The sequence below is a fragment of the Carassius gibelio genome, chromosome A2 (genome assembly GCF_023724105.1).
Source record: "Carassius gibelio isolate Cgi1373 ecotype wild population from Czech Republic chromosome A2, carGib1.2-hapl.c, whole genome shotgun sequence".
Taxonomy (NCBI): Eukaryota; Metazoa; Chordata; class Actinopteri; order Cypriniformes; family Cyprinidae; genus Carassius; species Carassius gibelio.
Window position 1 is genome coordinate 5406829 of NC_068372.1, and position 21367 is coordinate 5428195.

At 36.5% G+C, this 21367-nt stretch overlaps 1 protein-coding gene and 1 long non-coding RNA gene across 4 annotated transcripts in view; one reads left to right on the forward strand and one right to left on the reverse strand.

Moving 5' to 3' along the window:
* The window catches only part of LOC128024786 (rho-associated protein kinase 1), a 54609-nt gene that overhangs the window by 14281 nt on the left and 18961 nt on the right, over positions 1-21367 (forward strand). For all 3 annotated transcript variants that reach the window (XM_052610745.1, XM_052610746.1, XM_052610744.1), the window contains exons 2-15: positions 8882-8963; positions 11002-11102; positions 13451-13588; positions 15425-15600; positions 15699-15783; positions 16847-16991; positions 17262-17400; positions 17987-18078; positions 18227-18377; positions 18462-18528; positions 18639-18727; positions 20502-20550; positions 20729-20864; positions 21104-21183. In XM_052610745.1, the coding sequence (XP_052466705.1) occupies positions 8882-8963; positions 11002-11102; positions 13451-13588; positions 15425-15600; positions 15699-15783; positions 16847-16991; positions 17262-17400; positions 17987-18078; positions 18227-18377; positions 18462-18528; positions 18639-18727; positions 20502-20550; positions 20729-20864; positions 21104-21183 (1530 nt within the window). The remainder of the gene's footprint in view (positions 1-8881; positions 8964-11001; positions 11103-13450; positions 13589-15424; positions 15601-15698; positions 15784-16846; positions 16992-17261; positions 17401-17986; positions 18079-18226; positions 18378-18461; positions 18529-18638; positions 18728-20501; positions 20551-20728; positions 20865-21103; positions 21184-21367) is intronic.
* LOC128024822 (uncharacterized) lies at positions 19435-20488 on the reverse strand. The gene is made up of 3 exons (XR_008186043.1): positions 19853-20488; positions 19543-19604; positions 19435-19511 (listed from the first exon to the last, which is right to left on the reverse strand). It is a non-coding gene; the product is annotated as an uncharacterized LOC128024822 (long non-coding RNA).

Sequence of the window (21367 nt, forward strand, 5' to 3'; positions counted from 1 at the left end):
GTGAGACGTTAGGCCAGCAACACACTGCGTGGCGTGTCTGTTTTTAATTCGGCTCCCATGTTAACAGGTTAGATCTTGCAGACTGTCTGCGTGAGACGCGTGGAAAACCCGTGCATGCTAGAAATAGAACCGACGCCTATTTTTCACGCGACACGCGTGCATGTTGGAAGCGTTTCCAGGCAAAATATACTAGGAAAATATGTTTATATGTCATTTTGTACACAAATACATATTAATTCATGACATTTGGATATTTGAAAGTCTATAGGTTGACATAAATTCAGATATAAATGTAATTTAAAAAATAAATTACTAATGATCGATTGTAAAAAAAAATTGCACCTGTCAAACATACTCTATTTTGCCGTCAATACTGTTGACGGTGTCCTATCAGTAGATATGTGTAAAAAAAAAAAAAAAAAACTTGATAATGTTGTCATGAAGACAGGAGCCTGGTTTTTTGGCGGCCTCCCTCTATGTCACCTACAGCCGCAGCAGCGCGCCAAGCGCCGCATGCAGGCACGCTTCTGGTGTGTAAAGACACAGAAAACGCAAAGCAGCCACCACGCTTCTAGCTCGCAGCAGAGACGCCACGCAGCCAGTATGTCACCAGCCTTAAATTTACCCTCCTGCCATCCGCCTGTAGTGATCCCGCCTTCCAGAAAGCCACATTGCTACATTATTTCTCTCAACTGTGTTATTTTTACAAAGTAGGACAAAATGGTCACAGAAAAAAAAAAAATATTGTTTAATTAAATTATATAATGAATACAGATACAGACTGACAGACTGACTGTCTCAACACTAAACATCTCCCCCCCCCAAAAAAATGTCTGACAGAATGCATTGAACTTATATGGCATTTGATTTCATTCGACTCTTGTGTGTATGCCCTCCGTAGCTAAAAAAAACTTTGACTAGTGTGTATTTTACCCTGCATTAAAACGCACCATCCAGTGAAATTAGCATTAGATTATCCGTTGCTGTTACAGAAAGTGATAAAATGGTAACTGTTGTCAGTCCCCGCTTCCTCTGCACCAGTAGAGAGTTTTTAGTCGGGGTGGATTGATCATGAGACAACATCGTGCTTGGTTGGGTAGCAGGATGGTCTCCTCACTTATTTTTTTGAAAAGTAATTATGCCCATCTGTAATCTTCACAACATCTAAAGTGCACATAATCCAAGACATTGTAAAGATATTAGCAGTCATTAGTTAAACTTCAAGGTTAAAAGTTATGTAAAAGCTGTTACAGTTGAACATTTACAGGTATAGTGGTACAGTAATGTTACTTGTACTAGAAGTGTTATGTAGAATTACAATATAGAGTCAGTCGTACAGTAATATTATGTGTACTAGAAAGGTTATATGGATGTGTATAGTGGTACAACGGTGTTATGTGAAAATGAGCACTTAATATTGACGAGTAACACTTCATAATACTAATAAAATTACCTTTACACCACATACTATGTGGCCCTTTTAACCTTTATTGTTTACACCAAACATTTGACATACTCTTGAAGATTTCTTTAGGTCTTGTCTCAGACCCAATCTCTCTGAACTTGGTCTTTACTCGGACTCGACCCTCTCTGGACTCGATCTGGACTCGGACTCGAATGAGCTGGTCTCGACTACAACACTGGCATAAGCGCTAGTGGTCAACCGATATATCGGCCGATATTTGCCATTATTCAAATATGGGCATCGGCCGATATGTTTTTCTGCTTGGCCGATGTGTTTGAGGAGTGACTTTTATTTTGTGCTCACAATCTCTCTCTTGTTTACTGTCGTTGTTAAGAGTTCTGTCTAATATGAATAGAAGTCTGTCTAATAATCAGATAGAAAAGTTTAACAAAGGATTTAATGTATACAGAAAGTATTCTAACGATTGCTTTTATATTATTAGTAACAGAAAGGCAAACATAATACTTTCTTGTTTGTCATTAGCAATATGAAAATACGCATTTATAGAATTAAAACAAATCTTTGAATGACTAATGAACATTTAATTTCACAAACGTTGCAAACTTAGTCGACTCCAGCTGTGAGATCTTGTGAATTGTGTATCCAGCATGATCTCGTGTTCTCTGTGTGATGGTCAGTGCGTGTGAATTGAATCCTTTAAACTTTAAACTTGTGATTTCAAATTATTCTGTGCTTTATGCGTTCGCCCACTGTCATATTTATGTCATTTTCACTCTGTGCTGCTTGTAAAAATGAGGGTTATCCTTGTTTTATTTGAAAAATATGATTCCCAATGCACACAAACTTCCCAGAATACCGAGTGCCATGTTGGTTACAGTGTTTACTTCCTTTTAACAATTTTTTTATTTATTAAATATTTATTTGTGAAAAATACTGTAATCTAAAGTATGTTTATTTTACATATTTTTTAACCCATTGTCAAATTATTTCAAATTTCTTAAATATTAATAATAATAAAAACAAAATAATAATAATAATAATATTGGCTTTATATCAGCCCCCCTGAGCACTAATAAGCACACAAGAGCACAGGGCTCAAGCCAAATTAGTTAAACCTCACTATCTTAAAGATTACCTAGCTATATGGGCAAATTAACTTTTGAAATATTATGATATTACATATAGTGTTATCAAAATGTAATTTTGCACACCATGTAGCTACACATGGTTGAGAGTAGGTGTACTTTTTTGTGTACCAACTAACATTTTGAACACAATTTGATAATGTATGTCACGGCTTTGGGTTTGAGTCTTTAGTCTTTACAGCTTTAGGGATCTTATCTTTGCAGAACAGCCTGTAACACTACAAAGAGAAAAACTTTATATTGCCTCATATGACCCCATTAAATAAATTCAATATAAACAATAATAAGATTTCTGCAATATATCATTTCAGGTGTTCATGGGAGTGTGCTTGGGACATACATTTTAATAAACACCACAGACTTATATAAACAATACTTTAATAACACACTTTGTGCGAAGCCTGGAACTACAGATACACTGGTCAGTTAATTAACTCAACAAAAATGATTCATGTAATCCCAACATAAAATGATTAACCTACTTTTTTTATTAAATTATTTATTCTAACATTTAAAGTTGATTTGTAATAATGCAGTTAGGTTGAGAAAAGATGTGTTGCATTAGTTAATTTCAAGTTTGATTTGATTTGAGTTTGATTCATTGCTCTCTCTCTCTCTCTCTCTTTCACTCTCTCTCGGAAAGCTGTGTGTGAAGGAAGTGCATTCTCACATGTGTCTAAACATAAACTAATGGGAACAGGTTAAATAAACACTGGCTGTGTAAATGGCGTCACACAGTGTCTGCACTACGGTGATCTGCAGAGCAGTTGTTTGTGTGTAGTGAAGCTGTGTTCACTGTCGGGAGAGCTGTAGTTCTGGCACGGCACACTAAAAATCACTCCAGAATACAAAAGTAAAAAGAAATCAAAACAGAAAACTAAGAAGGTCTTCATCACCTAATACTGCACCTGTCAGATTGTTACTATCTCTGATATACTGGAATTGGATCTCTGACTTCATGATTATGATTCAGATTTTGCTGAAAGATGAGCAATGTGCTGAAACTCTTTAATGCACTAATAGTTCCAGTCAGTTTAAGTGCAGCTCTAAATGAATTCACACATTTACAGAGAGTCCCACACACCCAAAGAACATCATCCAGGAACTTTAAAATAAATATATAAATAATGTGCATGGATAAATCATTTAATAACACCCCAATATCCCATAAAAGAAGAACTGCCAATTTTGTTTTCATGTTTGCTTTAATTGTGCTTGTTAGGTGAACTGATGCTTTGCCATGGTCCAGATTAAACTAAGAGATTGAACAATCAACATTTTTTTCATGCTCTGAGAGAATCAGATGTATGTTTGTGATGAAATATCATCATCATCATCATCATGTAAATGATGCATGAGAACAGTTCCTAGTCTGTGTTTTTATCAGCGCTCCCATCAGATTAGGCATGTTACATTTTCTGTTGCTGTTTATTTTATTTATTTATTTTTTGGTAGTGGAAGAATGGTATTTAAATGGATAGTCCACCTAGAAATTGAAATTATATAATTTACTCATCCTCATGTCATTCTTCTGTGGAAAATCAGAGAATATATTTTAGAATAATGTTGGTAAGAAAACTGTTTTGGTTCTCATTTTCATCCAATGTATTTTTTGTCCATACACCGGAAGACTAGGGGTGCTCTGATCACGATCGGCCGATCGTTATGCGCATCTCGTCAGTAAAGCCGGTTATTTAATCAGCGGTTAATTCCATCAGGTGCGAGATTTCACATAGAACAGCTGTTACTACACAGAGCCATTGCTGCTTCACTTAATTTTAAGCGTTTATTGGCGCATCTTCTCAGTTAACAACGGCTCTGTGTAGTAACAGCTGCTCTATGTGAAATCACGCACCTGATGGAATTAACCGCTGATTAGAAAACCGGCTTTACTGACAAAATGCGCATTAATGATCGGCCGATCGTGATCGGAGCATCCCTATGGAAGACAGTTGGAACTGGAACTGTTTGGTTACCACCATTCTTCAGAATATCTTCTTTTGTGTTCTGCAGAACAAAGAACTGCGTTTGGAGCCTGAGGGTGACTTAATTATGACAAAATTGACATGTTTGGGTGGACTTTCCCTTTAAACAATTAGTTCACTTCCAGAATACAAACTTCCTGATCATTTACTCACCCTCGTGTCTGTCTTCAGTCAGCAAGAGATTAAGGTTTTTGAGGAAAACATTCCAGGATTTTTCTCCATATAATGGACTTCCAACGGGCATCAAAATGTTGAAGGTCCAAATTGGAGTTTCAATGCAGCCTCAGAGGGCTCTACTCGACCCCAGCCGAGGAATAAGGGTGTTATCAAACGCTACACTGAATAATGAATGTCTTATTCACATTCTGTCTACATTTTTTCGTTATAAAGCAGGATGCATGAAAGTGTGACGCAAACGGGAAAACTGTTTTGGACAGATTTCCTCAGCTCAAGGATTCATGTGCTCAATAGTTTCGCGTAGTTTCAGACTGTAGGTCCGGAATCTATGGCAGCTTTCATTGGCCAAGTCCCGCCCCTTAAGGTAGTTTGACTGACATGTTAAACAACCAATCACAGTTTGTTTTGTTCATCATCACGTTTCGAGGTGTGGAAATGTCGCCACAAAAGCAGACACTCTGTAAAACTCTTGGCCGTACTTTAAAGATTCTATGCCGCAAACTTTAAATATTTCACCTACTTTTGAAAATACAGCGTTTAGTTGATCATGATAAGCACTCGTCGTCACCGTTGTGAACTCGGCGCCTTTCTTCTTTCGTGAAGGGGTTTGATGCCACGCTATATTTGTTTCCAGGCAGAACATTGAAGAACGCAACACAAACGTCTCGCGGAAATCCTGTCAAATTCAACCAAACCAATTGACTTGACTTTGTGTCCCATATGCATCAGACGTTTAGCCAGTGGTCTGTGGGCGTGACGTCTGAGGCCGAGACTATGTGCTAAATCAGCACTTTTCAAGACAAGTTATCTTGATTACACATGGGATGGTCTGAAAACAGCCGCTTTTAATAGGGTATCGAATTGAGTCAATTGTATTACAGATATACTGTAATACATTTTCAGTATTTTGGTAATTTTGACAACACTAGTCAAATCTGTAATTGCTGAGATTACTCGAGACATTAAAATAAGAATGTTTTCACTCTCAATATTATGTCCTTGGATTTGGGCCTGTTTTTAGAAACTGTTCATGCTTTTAATCTGACATTCTATTTAAAGGCCTGCTGTATTCAGTGTTTTTTCTTTTAGTTTTTTCAGACTTTAAGCAATGTTTTAATCGCTGCTCAAGGGTGTTAATTAGAAATAAGGCCCTCTTCACTTTCTGACTGCTCTTGGCTGTTTTTTCCTCCAGTTTGTCGGGAGCTTGTTTGGCCACATTCTCAAAATAGCTCTCTGACGTGTACAGTCCTGCTGCGGAATGCGACTGTGGCAGGATGTTATGCAAACATACATTACTGAATAGAGACTTTTGTTATTACCTCAGAGTTCTTACAGAGTTTGGAAAGTTGGGAAAACAATTGCTTTTAACAGTTACTATACCTGTAAAACACCTAGTGAAAAGAAAAATTATCACGTTGCGCCATCACATTGTGATACATTACCGATCAAAAAGATTACATATGAAGCATAATGAAGCACTGAATTGTTCATTTCACCATTTTAATGACAGCTGCTAATAAGAGAAGATTATAAACTATGGCTGTCGTTGAAGAACTGTAAAAGAGATTAATCAAGGATTAACTGAAATAAAACCAAAATCGTCGTATGGCTTAGTAGGGGTGGGCGATATCTCGATATTTAAAATGTATCGAGATATTTTTTAAACACGATATGGATTTTGACATATTGTATATATCGATAATATTGTTTATATTTAATTCTGATTCCACCACTTTACTTCTTTCTCTTTTTTGTGTTGTGCTTGCCCCCGCCTCCTTGATTTTGTTCCCCCTTCCCTCTCATTGAACATGGCGTCGTCCTCAACCAGACAGGAGGCTACAGAACTAGCCAAAAAAAAAAAGGACAACTGGCTCCATTATATGGAGATACTTTGGTTTTAAGACGTCGGGTGAACAGCAGGCAGATGTCTACTGTAGGGCCTTATGATTTCCGCGATGCAGAAAACATAGACGGAATCGTGGAATCCATTCATAAAGTTTAACGCGTGTGACGCTCATGGTGATCTGACCGTTTGATTCGAGCAAAAGCATCATATCACATGTACAGAAAACCATCAAAATAAAAGGCCGGTTTTTAAGTCTATTGATCAGTAGAACGTACATAGCATACTACTACTACTAAAATTAAACAAACATTATTTTTTTAATGAAGAATCACACAACATTTCTTCCATGTTTTTATTTTAATAGTAAATCTCCTTTGTTTGCCAAAAAAAAAGTTTGCTTAATTTTCAGTAATTGCCTTGATTTGTTAACAATAAAAAATGTAAATACTCAAAGAATTTCTGAGGGGAAAAAATCATTAGGCTTCTATAAGAAAAAAAAAATTAAATTGTTTTAAGCCTCGGTGAGAAAAAACATTTCATAGGGCTCTAATCATGTAATTTTTGTAAGTTTCATGATTTTAATAATAATAAAAAAAAAAACAGAATGCAGAAAAATTTAATAACGGAATTTGGAAATAAAATGGAATTTAGGAATTAGAGTGTGGTAATTTCAACTATTACTATTACTTTTTTTGTTATTATTACTTATATTACTACTATTGTAAATAAAGCACTATTTTAGTTTTTTTAGTTTTTTCAGTATCCATTTTAAAAACTATTGGTTAATTAATCTGCATCGGCCAACGTGGTCCAACCTAGCTATCGGTATCGGCAAAATCCAATATCGGTCGACCTCTACAGATAACCACTGAGCCTGCGCTCATAAACACTGCTCAAGCATTTCAAGCAAGCTGAAATGAAAATAACATCCATCATTTTCTGGAGACTGTCAGTTTCCTTCAGAAGTACAGTGATATAAAAACACCTGCACCGGGTTTCGACTTTGACTCGTGCATTGCTCATGTTTATTCAATGAAGTCAAAGCCTTTTGGAAAATGTGTCAGTTTTGATATTGTGGCGGACCGCCACAAATAAATCAATGCATGGGAAACACAATGAAACCTACATGAATGAACTCTTTCATTTGATCTGGGTGTCTGTCTTTTAAAGTGTTTTGTTAGTTTGATGTTTTCTCCTCTTGATGTCGCCAGCTCTCAGTGCTTTTATGAAAAGAGCACATCTGCACACTTTTCGGGTGCCCATCAAGAACCATGTACTCTGTACCACCGGTACTTAAAAAAAAATCTGGTACCATAACATTTTCATTTTTTTAGTACTGACTTAGTACCGAAGTACCGTGTCTTTTGACAACACTGTTCCAGACATGTATGACTTCCAGCTGTTGACCACGAACAATGATATTTTGAAGCTCGTCTGTAACCAAACAGTTGATGGTAGCCAGAAGTGACATCAACAGGGTTAATCTTAATCTACTGTAAGCCTGGATGTGTCTTCAGCCTCAATTCAGAAGCGACATGCTTTTTTGTTGTTTTAATATATTCCTTCAGGTTCACTTATAATGTCTGTGAATTCAGTAATGATTCATTTGTTTTTTAGGGAGTGATTGACATAGTCATCATTGGCAGCTTGTGCTTTGGTAAAACAGTGATGCATGCACGTTTCAGTTTGTTCTTTTTAATACATTTGCATTCACAATCGATTACAAGTCTGCTTTTGCTCTGCCGGTATGAGGTTTAAAGTGTAGATGGATGCATAAAATAATAATTCAAAGCATTTTAGCATAAGGCTGCAACATAAAATGATCTTCTACACGTTGTTGTGTTTTTACATGAACAGTCAGTTGATGATTGTGCAAATGGCTTTTTTCAACCAATAACAATTTTTAGTTGATGCATAGGTGCACTGACTTGTAGATAGATTTTTTTAGATTTATTTAATATTTTTTAGTGTTTATTTTGAACATGACAAATTTAGAGACTAGTTTTTAACATGTTTACAATATACAGCATATTCCATGCATGTTAAAAACTAATCTCTAAATTTAGTATGTCAACAGACTGAAAGCACCAACACTGGATTTTAACAGAGGACTTGACAAATTCATTCATTTTAGTGTGGTTCGTTTCAGTAAAATTGAACACTTCTTGCTGATTATGCAGAACTATTTCTTTCCTAGTTTGCAAAAGTGATGACTAATGAATATGTGTAGCACAACTACTGGTCAGAACCAACAAAATACACATTTCACTCCAGTAATATTTGTGTTTTTTCTTATTTCCAGGACAGTCTGGATGCTCTGGTGTATGACCTTGATTTTCCAGCCCTGAGGAAAAACAAAAGCATCGATAACTTCTTAAATAGATGTAAGTATTTTGTCTGGAATCCCTCAGAATTGCCCGATAAAGAGTTTCAAGCTGCTTTGCTGTGAAGGGGGGTTGGTTTTGTGTCAGTACTCACAGTCAGAAAACATTCACTCAACAAAAGGCATTTCCAGGTTTCAATCCAAGGGTGAACTTCTATAGAGATAAACGGGAGACCATAAGAAATAGCATTTTAATTTTTTACTCCAAAAGCATGGAAAAATGGAAGTCTGTTCAAGCGTCACATATAAATGAACTTGGAACTGCATTGCTTTTAAATAGAAACCTTTGCCGTCAATACACAGATGTGAAGGACATGGACATTTTAAAGTCGTAATTTTACATTGGGGCCATTATAGTGTATTTGTCGGGGTATATCTATTCCTAACAGAGAGATATTAGATGGCTTCAGAAGAATGCACCACGAGTCTTTTGTGATTATTATATTGTTATATTATCTTTTGTTTGAAAGATTGAATCCATGCATCAAGCTTTGCAGTCTAAACATAGGCCAAAACAGGCCTACCTGTTAAAATTAAATGTCTCATTCTTGTCAGTGCTTTGGAACTAGGGCTGAGCAATATAATCATTTAGCTACATAATATGAATAAATGCAACAAATATTTTAATGCAAAGGCTTATTTATTTATTTATTTTCTTAAAGAGAATGTCACTTAATTTTTTCTTATGTCTGATTTTTGTGAATCAAATTGTTTCCATAAATTTTTTTCAATTCTATGCAATTTAAGAAACACCAATTTCAATAGTAAAGATGATGTTAAGATATTATTGAACACTTTTTATTTACTTTATTATAATTTTTACTTTTATAAAAGGTTTAAACTTTATACCATTTATTTATTTAAAAAATATTTTTCAAGTATTTTTCAAATTGCAAATTTAAACAATTATTGTTTTAATTTATTAATTTTTCATTTGAAAAATACTTTTAAAATGTTTTTTTATGTAAATAAATGGTATAAAAGTGTATACTGTAGTGTATATAGTCAAGAAATTTGCAATTAACAGTCACTAGAACAAAAAACACTACAAGCAATAAACATGTTGCTTTCGGTATCTGAAAGTTTTCCAGAAATAAAAGCAAGCAATATTTTTTGTTCATATACAGCAGCAGGTCAAGTCTTCTTTCACATGCATAGATTTGTTTTGACATTTCAGATGTTTTGTCCCCTCTGTTTACAAGCCATAACCAACTGTTTACAATAATTCTGCAAATGCATTTAATAGCATGCATGCAGTCACACACATCCACACACACCTGCAAGTGTGCAACTATTAACTCTCATATTTTAAACAAAACGAATCATTACAAAAGAATGGTGATGCATCTAAAAATCAAATCTCTTTTTGTTCTTAAATAAATGATTGCTTCTCCGATTGCTATTTCATAGCAAATACTTAAAAATCAAGTTATTTATCACCAAAGTGCTAAAGATTGAGGTGACTGACTTTCTCTTGACACTACTTTAGTTCCCCATGACATGAAATGCAACTGTTTTCTTCCCTCAAAATTTTTGCTAACTGTCCAAAATGACAAAAATCATTTCTCTAATGTCTCTGAAAATACTGCGAGATTTCTTCTACCCCTTCTCGTAACATAGATTCACTTCAGTTGCTGGCTTCTCTTTACTGAATAAATATGATCCAAATCATATTGTTTCTCTGCTGTATTTTTAAATCTGTTGAACTTGGAAGCCACTCCACTTCATCCAAGAAAAGAATCCCAGTTGCTCAGCGAACACCAAATCTGTCTGAATGTTATCGGTTCCCTCGGGAAGCAGAGATGGATGTCAGATAAAGCCTTTAGGGCCCTCAGCGGTGCACAGATTCACCTAAACGGGTGCCTCCTGCAGCGAGGTTATCTAAAGCTATGTTTTTGAGATTGACACCTGCATTCAGTTACAGGTGTGAGTCTCAAAATGGCGAATCTTCAATCTTCAACCATATTCTGCTGCCCAGTGGATTCTTAACAATACGCAGATGTTTGTCTGATATTGTGCGTACGTGTTTTTGTTTCTAGATAAGGACACAATCAGTAAAATCCGGGAGCTTCGTATGAAAGCAGAGGACTATGAAGTGGTTAAGGTCATAGGACGAGGTGCATTTGGAGAAGTACAGCTGGTAAGTGTATGGAGTATTGTTATCATTTGTGCTGCTACTTCCACTTTTTTTTTTTTTTTGGTCACACTTTAGTGTAGGGGGCCAATTTCACTATAAAAAAAACTGTTAACTATGATTCAAAATCAAATCAAATTTCACTTGATCTTTTAACATATAACAGGTCACTGTACTATAAAAGTGTCCTGTAAATTTAAAAAAATCTAAACTTTCTCGTTAGTATAAAAACTGCTTTTATTGAGTCCATGCTCAGAAAACGACTCGTTTTGGAATGTGCCAGTTTATGATGTAATAGTGTGGCTAAGCCCCGCCTCCGCTGGAGAAGATCAACACCTGCTGCTACATCACTGCCTTTTTAGCCCCGCCCACTGATATGTGCTTGTATTGAGAGGAGAAGGAAATACTAGAGAGACGCAAACACAGTATTACTCCGCCTCCGGTGTCTTCTGATTGGTCCATTGTTTTGGAACTGACATTGATGAGCGACGCTGCGTGTAAAAGTTTAAATTCGTTTACCTTGGTGCGGCGTCTAAAAAACATGGCACTCATGAGTAAGAGGCTGCAAAAATGTGATGTGACACATCCATCTAGAACATTTACATAGAAAAACAATGAAAAATAGAACATGTTTTTCCATTCCAATGTGCTATGTGCTATGTATAGTATGTTTTTAAATAAACATACTGTATTAGGGCTAGATGGTAGTGGTGTAATGAGACACTTATACCGTGAGACGAGATGAGACGATAAATCCTCAGTGATAAAATATATATGGAAAATAGTCTTTTATTTAACTCAGAAACACAAAATGCAAAGTACATTTTGAAATCAACTTGCTCTTTATGAAATTAAACCTCTATTTTAATCAATTTTATGCTTTAAATGTTCTGTATTCTGTTCTTTTTTTTTTCAGTTTAATTTTTCTTGACTCATTTTAAATAGTTAAATAAAATTGTATTCATTAAAAAGCATGTCTTATTAATTAAAACCATGAAACTTAAACATTTTCACATAAATGTATTAAAAGTTGAACAAAAATGTAATTTAAGGCCTTATGAAATGTTTTATTTTTTCTCACCATATTATTTAGATATTTTATTGTTACCAAATCCTATGTTTTAGTATGTCTAATTATTTGAACGCATAAAACACCTTCATTTATTCATTTTTTGCCTCATTAATTTCCCCCCCCTCAGAAATTCTGTGTTATGTATTTAAATTTTTCTGTTATCAAATGAAGGTATAAAACATTAATTTAATCATTTAACTTTTAAATATAGAAAATTAAGCAAACAAGACTTTTCGGCAAAAGGGGATTTACTATTAAAATTAAAACCAATTTAAGAAATCTTTTGTGTGATTTATTCCTTTGATGTTTCATTTTAGTAGTAATAGTCAATGGTCTTCAAATCGGACTTTTATTTTGAAATGATTAATTTTGAAACCGCGTGTCTGGGCTGTTCATTAACCTGGACAGGCAGAGCATGCAGGATTCATATTTAAATCAACTTTTGTGGCCTAATATTTACAGATACTAGTTTATATCATGATTTGATTTCAGTGTGATGACTTTGATTAATTCTTTCAAAATTTGACCAATTCCATGACATTCCTCGTTAAACGCTGAATTCTGTTTTATGATTGATTAAAGACTACACTGCGTCATTTTCCCATTTATCATGCGGCCACTTGCCTGATTTGAAAATGTTAAAAAGCCAGTGTAATGCAAATATATCTGAAAGGTGTGCACAAGGATATTGTCGTGTTCTCGCTAGATCTCGTCACACCCCTACGAGATGTTATATCAGTTGATCCGACATACTGCTTTTAATTAATGCATTGTTTAAATAGCACCATAATAAATTGTTGCTAAAACAACGTTTCAACTGTTCACCACGTATAGAGTGTCTTGAGAAGGAACACTATTACCAAGACATTCTTATTTAATATTGACAAACTGTGAATCATTGTGTATCAGTGACTCTAGCTTTGATATTTGTCCACTATTTATCATTTATTTGCTCATTTCTATCAGCAGTGCAAAATTCACATAGAGCAGCGAGATGCATGCTCAGGATTATTTGTGATCACAGGGCTTTACTTGACATTTAGGGCTTTTAGTCCAAAAGTGTGCAGATTTGGAGAAATAATGCTGCTTTGTTCTCTTCATATTTCTTTAGAAAGAATCATCATCTCTATTCAGTTTCTGCGCTTGCCTTTCTTAGTGTGAATAGAGTCGTAGTTATGCGAGTGTTATATTCTGTACTGTTTACTTTATTTGAATGTCATAGTTCAGTGACGGTAAAGTAAATAACGAGCCCTGTTCATGTTCCTCTCTCTGTGTTCGGTAGGTGAGGCACAAAGACACACGGAAAGTCTACGCCATGAAGCTGCTCAGCAAGTTTGAGATGATCAAGAGGTCGGACTCTGCTTTCTTCTGGGAAGAGAGGGATATTATGGCCTTTGCCAACAGTAACTGGGTAGTACAGGTATGAATCATCTCCTGCTAGAGCTTTAAATCTACAAACACGGGTCAGACCTTCAGACTGTTCTGACTTGAGGATGGAATACACTACACAACTTCTGTGCAGATTTCTGCATTGATTTATATTCTGGGACAAGTTGATGTTAATTGCCGAAAGCCAAGTTGAATGGTTTTATAGAATGGTGTATGATGGTCACAAACTATCTGACTGGGATTGCATGCAGTCGAAGGATATCAAACATGTTCAATGTTTTGAGATGATTTTAAGACATTGTTTTCATTTGTCATCAGTGTTGGGAACGTTACTTTAAAAAGGTAATTTAGTTATAGTTACTCACTACTTGTTCCAAAAAGTAATTGAGTTAGTAACTGAATTACTCTATAATAAAAGTAACTTGTTACCAGGGCAAGTAACTATTTGCGTTACTGTAAAAAAAAAAAAAAAAGTTGCTACATGTCAGAGAATTTGTACTTTTTTTTTTTTTTTTCTTCAGTTTTCTCAAGTCAGTTGAAATGAGTAGAACAGACAGGTACATAACTTTCAATATTTATTTCACGTCAGCAGACAGCAAGAGTTTTATCCTGCACTTCACGTATTATCTTTGTTAGAAAAGTGTTTTTGGCCACTAGCTTTGTAGATGCGTGTCACACATTACATGTACACATTACATGCACGTTCTTGCCTTTGACCACAATGAATTTGAAGTAGTGCTTATATCTTCACCTTGAAAATGCCAACTTTTCATCGGATTGCTCCTGACTCGCCATCTCTGCTGCGAATCCCTATTAAGCTGTTGCGTGTGTGTGTTTGGCGCCGCTGTTTGGCATGTGTGTAAAAACACTGGCTCTGATTGGCTACCATGAAACACATGACTCTGCCTTAGCCAATCACAACCGCTTATCTCGTCATTAACCCACCATCGCTGTGTGAGCCAGGGGTGCGTTCGGATTGCATAGTTTATTAAATCAGTGCATAGTAGCGCACCGCATTTAACGTTCAGTAACGTTAACAGCGTTGTAACAACGCGAAAAGTAATTAGTTAGATTACCGCGTTACTGAAAAAATAACGTCGTTACCTAACACCGTTCTTTTAAACGCCGTTATTCCAAACACTGTTTGTCATGTATCTCCACATTGACAATTTATTTATTTTTTTCTCGATAACTGTAATATATATTCATTTCATTAATTGAGTGTGTTTTTGTGTTGGTACCTTGGTGGGTTTAGGCCTGGCATGGATAAATAAATATGACTTGGCAGCAGGTCCCTGTCTTAATGAGTGAATCATTGAATCATTCATTCAAATGATTTGTTCCAGATGGCTGATTCATTCATTCTTTACGATTGGATGATTCAGGCATTGACTCAGAAGATTCAAAACGGATTCATTCAGGAACCAAACACTTGAGTTTGGCACGGATGTTCACATTGGGTTTGTTTGGATCGATTTTCATCGGTGAACACAAAAACCAAACGCTATTGATACTTATATGTAATTCACTCAATATTAACTCCTTGTTTATTGAAATGTTGGATAAAAATATCACATTTGCGAACATGCTCATATGGTGATATTTGGGAAAACAGCATTCTTGGTCTAGATAAACTTTTATCCTGTTATGATCATTATTTATAATCAGCTCTGTGATTTATCTTATATGGCTGTGAATGTCTAGTTGTCATTTATATAAAACCACATTTATAAACTAAAAACACCCTATTGTTCTGATGGCCATTTATCATGTGTTTAGTTTGTTGTTTTTATATATATGTTTTCTTGAAACATTTTGCTGTATTCTTGAGAATGATGTAATTTTTTTTTTTTTTTTTTTCGTCCAGCTGTTTTATGCGTTCCAGGACGACCGCTACCTCTACATGGTGATGGAGTATATGCCAGGCGGAGACCTGGTCAACCTGATGAGCAACTATGATGTTCCTGAGAAGTGGGCTCGTTTCTACACTGCTGAGGTTGTGCTGGCACTGGACTGCATCCACTCCATGGGCTTCATACACAGGTCTCAGTCATACATTCAACAAGCCTTTCATCGTTTCTGCTGGTGTGGGACATTTGTTTATGTGTATGTGTGTTTTATGTGCTTGACATTTGTCTCAGGGATGTAAAGCCTGACAACATGTTGGTGGACAAGGCAGGCCACTTGAAGCTGGCAGACTTTGGGACCTGCATGAAAGTGAACAAGGTACAAAACTACACATTTTCATAAGTCACTGGATGACTAGTTGGTCTCAAGAGGTCTCAAGATTCTGTTCTAAAAGCCGAAATCTAATTTGAACTTGACTCGTATTAAATTTACAATCACACTATGATTTATGGAAAAAAGCCTGGCACAAAACGCTTAAAATGATTCTTGTTCAAAAACAAAAACCACACCTATAACTTAATAATGGGAATAATACTCACGGTAAGCGATTTGAAACCTTTCTGAAAACTCAATAGTCCAATTAATCATCTGATTGTGGTCATTTGATTTCATCACAGTTATTTGAGATAACTATAATAATTGTGCAATTTATATTTTAATCACATTTTGTGTTTGTGGGTGTTGAGGTATTGTATAATCACATGTAAAATAACATTGCATATTCTTCACTGATCCACCAATCTTGCTTTTTCATAGCCATTTGAAATAAGAGGCAACCACTGCGTTGTAATCATAAATTGATCCAAAAAAGATCCAACACACTTGTAACATGTTGGAAGTTTGATTTAAAGGGTTAGTTCACTCAAGAATGTAAATAAGCCCATAATTGACTCGCCATCATGGGTGTTTACGACTTTCTTCTTTTAGATGAATCCAATCGGAGTTACATGAAATATATCCTGGCTCTTCCAAGCTTTATAATAGCAGTAAATGATTGTTATTTTTCAATAGTCCAAAAGAATTCCAATAAAGCGCATCCATCCATAATAAAACGTGTCCTACATGGTTTCAGGGGTTGAATAAAGGCCTCCTGAAGCAAATCGATGCTAAAATATCTATATTAAAACTTTATAAACCTTAATCTCTAGCTTCCGCTAGCTGTCATACGCGCCTTCACTATAGAACACCTCTCTGGCTGATGATGAAGGACATCTGGATTTTTTACTTTTTTTGCACACATGCTTTTAAATCAATTTTACAGTTCACTATTTTTAGCTGCAAATTTGAGAAACACTTGAACTGTTAAAGCCAACAAACCGTCAAATGTAATGTTCTTTCAGTTCTGCTTTAGACTCTATTCTTTTGTTTTTCCCGCTCTCAGGATGGCATGGTACGATGTGACACGGCAGTAGGAACACCCGACTATATTTCTCCCGAGGTACTGAAGTCGCAGGGAGGAGACGGATACTATGGCCGAGAGTGTGACTGGTGGTCTGTGGGGGTCTTCCTGTATGAGATGCTCGTCGGTGAGTTTCAGCATCAATGCAACCAGAGCGTTTCTGTTCTGCATCGTTCTGTTCCTTCTTACAAACAGTCACAAGATTACCAATAAATCACCACATGTGTTTCTTAAATAACCAGTGTGCATTTTGGCTCCAGTTTAAATTCTCAGAAACTAAACTGCATAAAGGCAAAGACATGAATGGGAGCTTTCCCAACAGATGTGAGATCACAAAGCTAGGAATAGAGAAGGCATTCAGGAGAATAAGGATCTGTGTTATTTAATGCATCCTCAGGTGACACGCCGTTTTACGCCGACTCTCTGGTGGGCACCTACAGCAAGATCATGAATCACAAGAATGCCTTGACCTTCCCTGATGACAGCAACATCTCAAAGGATGCAAAAAGCCTCATCTGTGCTTTCCTCACTGACAGGTTTGCATAAAAAAAATGTATTTAAACTGCAGAAGATTAATATATCAACCACTGAAAAAATTTGCTGAATGACCAGTTTATAGTTTTGACTGCTGTTGCTTTTACTAGAGGTTAGGGATTTAAATAAATGCCTTACCTGAAGTATTAAACACCAGGGTGTAGTCTCACCCTCACGTTTGTGCTGCAGACATGAACAATACCCCGGATCTTCCCAACAATTAGGCTTATTGTGAGCACTTCTGATGTTTAATACTTATAGTTCCTCTCGGTTGTTCAGTTTCATTGCCTTGTGGAAATGACACATTCATTTCATTAATAATTTCTGCTTTTTAACTCAACTTAAGAAGGAATATTAAGAGCTACAAAGCCTTGATTTGGGATAGGTCAAGCATAAAGATTCCAATTAAGATCAGTGCTTTCATATCATAAACATTAGATGATAATATGATAAGTTCTATGAGTTAACACTCACCCTGGATCTGTGTCAGGAGTAGATGGTTGCATCACTGTTCTGTTGCATATCAAGAAGTGAACAAAAGCTTGTTTACTCAAAATACAATGTGCTAATCTCATCTCCTCTCTCTAGGGAGGTGCGGTTAGGACGCAATGGAGTCGATGAAATCAAGCGACATAGTTTTTTCAAGAATGACCAGTGGGCATGGGAGAACATCAGAGAGAGTGAGCTGAGCTTCTGGCAGCTTAATTATGAAATTCTAGACACCAATATACCAACAAGAACTGAAATTGTACCTGCCTGCACATTTTTGTGCTTGTAGCATTATTTGTTCATTCTCATTAAAATGCATTACTGTATTGTCGTATGTAGCGGCTGCCCCAGTGGTGCCGGAGTTAAGCAGTGACGTAGACACAAGCAACTTTGACGAGATTGAGGAGGATCGAGGGGAGGAGGAGACATTCCCCATTCCTAAAGCATTTGTAGGCAACCAGCTTCCATTTGTGGGCTTTACCTACTACCAGTGAGTATTGAGATTTAGAACAGGCAGTTGGTGCTAAGAGACAAATGTTTGTGTTAAATTAATCAATTATTGACTCTCTGTCAGGTTCCATCGGGAACAAGCTATAAAGACAAGCGACAAACGCAGCTCGACAAAGGAAGATAAGAGTCATGTAAGAAGCTCAGAACAAAGACATTAAAATATAGAGTTTCATAGCATGGTTATAGTGAGTCTGTTTCTTAAACTGCAAGGATGACCGATTGTGTTTCTCTGATCTCTCAGTTGGAGAATCTTCAGAAGAGAATTTATCAACTAGAAGAACAACTTCAAAGTGAGAGGCAGCTGAGAGATGAGATGGAGCAGAAATGCGGGTGTTTATTTTTCTATTTGCACATCTGCCCAAACACCTTATCTAACCATCCATCTGTCCTTCAAAACCAGTCAAGCACCACAACCATTGAGATCTAACACAAACACCTCATCCATTCATCCAGAACCATTCAAACACCTCGTCCATCCACCAGTACTTCACCAAACACCCTACCCAAACCAATCAAACTATTTATCCATACATCACTCTGTCCATCATCTTACACCCTATCCAAACCAAATATCTCATCCATCCATCCAAAACCAATCAAAAACTTATCTATCCATACATCCATCCTTCAGTCATCCCCAAACACCCTATCCAAAACCAAACACCAAACACCTCATCCGTCCATCCAAAACCATTTAAACACCTCATCCACCTCATCCATCCATCCAAAACCAGTCAAACACCTCATCCGTTCATCCAAAACCAATCAAACACCTCATCCGCCCATCCAAAACCAATCAAACACCTCATCCGTTCATCCAAAACCAACCAAACACCTCATCCATCCATCCAAAACCAATCAAACACCTCATCCGCCCTTTCAAAACCAATCAAACACCTCATCAGTCCATCCAAAACCAATCAAACACCTCATCCGCCCTTTCAAAACCAATCAAACACCTCATCCGCCCATCCAAAACCAATCAAACACCTCATCCGTCCATCCTAAACCAATCAAACACCTCATCCGCCCTTTCAAAACCAATCAAACACCTCATCCGTCCATCCAAAACCAATCAAACACCTCATCCGTCCATCCAAAACCAATCAAACACCTCATCCGCCCTTTCAAAACCAATCAAACACCTCATCCGCCCATCCAAAACCAATCAAACACCTCATCCGCCCATCCAAAACCAATCAAACACCTCATCCGTCCATCCAAATCCAATCAAACACCTCATCCGTCCATCCTAAACCAATCAAACACCTCATCCGTCCATCCAAAACCAATCAAACACCTCATCCGTCCATCCTAAACCAATCAAACACCTCATCCGCCCTTTCAAAACCAATCAAACACCTCATCCGTCCATCCAAAACCAATCAAACACCTCATCCGTCCATCCAAAACCAATCAAACACCTCATCCGCCCTTTCAAAACCAATCAAACACCTCATCCGCCCATCCAAAACCAATCAAACACCTCATCCGTCCATCCAAATCCAATCAAACACCTCATCCGTCCATCCAAAACCAATCAAACACCTCATCCGCCCATCCAAAACCAATCAAACACCTCATCCGTCCATCCAAATCCAATCAAACACCTCATCCGTCCATCCAAAACCAATCAAGCACCTTATCCGTCCATCCAAAACCAACCAAACACCTCATCCGTCCACCCATCCAAAACCAATCAAACAACTTCTCTGTCCATCAATCCATCACCAAACAACCTATTCAAACCAGTCAAACACCTCATCCATATATCATACATATATCTATCAATCCATGACCAAACACCTTATCCAAACCAATTCTAAACCAATCAAACACCTCATCCATTCATCCATCAACCGAAACCAAACCCTTCATCCATCCTGCCACAATACAACAGTGTATCGAAAATCCATCCATCATTCATCTCAAATCAAACTCTTCATTCAGCCATCCATATCTACTGTAAATCCATCTATCATCAATAACCCATTCACTTTTTCTCATTTAAGCTCCTCATCCTTATATCCAAACCTAAAGTAAAAATGTCTCACTATAAAATCAGGCCTTTTGAAATCTGTATTTTGATTTGTTTCCCCCTCAGGGCATCCAATACAAAGCTAGACAAGATAATGAAAGAGTTAGACGAGGAGGTGAGTGAAGTCATTTCATCTCTAAAGCATGAATGTAGATAATTACAGAAGGTATTTATTTTGTTTACAAGACTCTAATAGATACAGTAATTAAAGTTAAATATCTGTTAAAACTTGAGTTGTTTTTAGTATGTTAATTCCCGGTTTCTTGTTATTCTGTTGTCCTGATGTGATTCAGAGTAACCTAAGGAAGAGTATGGAGACTAACATGTCTTTACTGGAGAAAGACAAGATCATGATCCAGCACCGAACAACCGAATATCAGAGAAAGGCGGAGCAGGAGGCTGAAAAACGAAGAAATCTGGAGAATGAGGGTGAGGATTCAGTGTCTCATTCCAGTATATACTCTAGAAAGCAGATTATGAAACTTTGCTTAGAGTAACCGTCAGAACAGAAATATTATCTTTGCAAGCACAGACAATATTATCGATCTGACTGTACTGAGGAAAATGGGAAATGTCACATGGTTTAAGGAAAGATGAAGCATCCCCCATATTAAATCTTTCTTTTAAAAAAAAAAAAAACATAAAAAAAGTTTTTTCCTTTTTTCCAGTGTCTACTTTGAAGGAGCAGCTGGAAGACTCGAGGAAAATGAGTCAAAACAATGAAAAGGTCGCCCAGCTGCAGAACCAAGTAAGCTTATCAAGAACAATTCAGGAATTAGACCAGGATATAATGTATATTTGATATATGCAATATATAAGTACTCACACTAATATTATATTATTATATTAAGTAATATATTATTGACATATCTATCTATCTATATAATTAGTATGTTTTACACGACACATTAACCAAATGAAAATACGTTTAA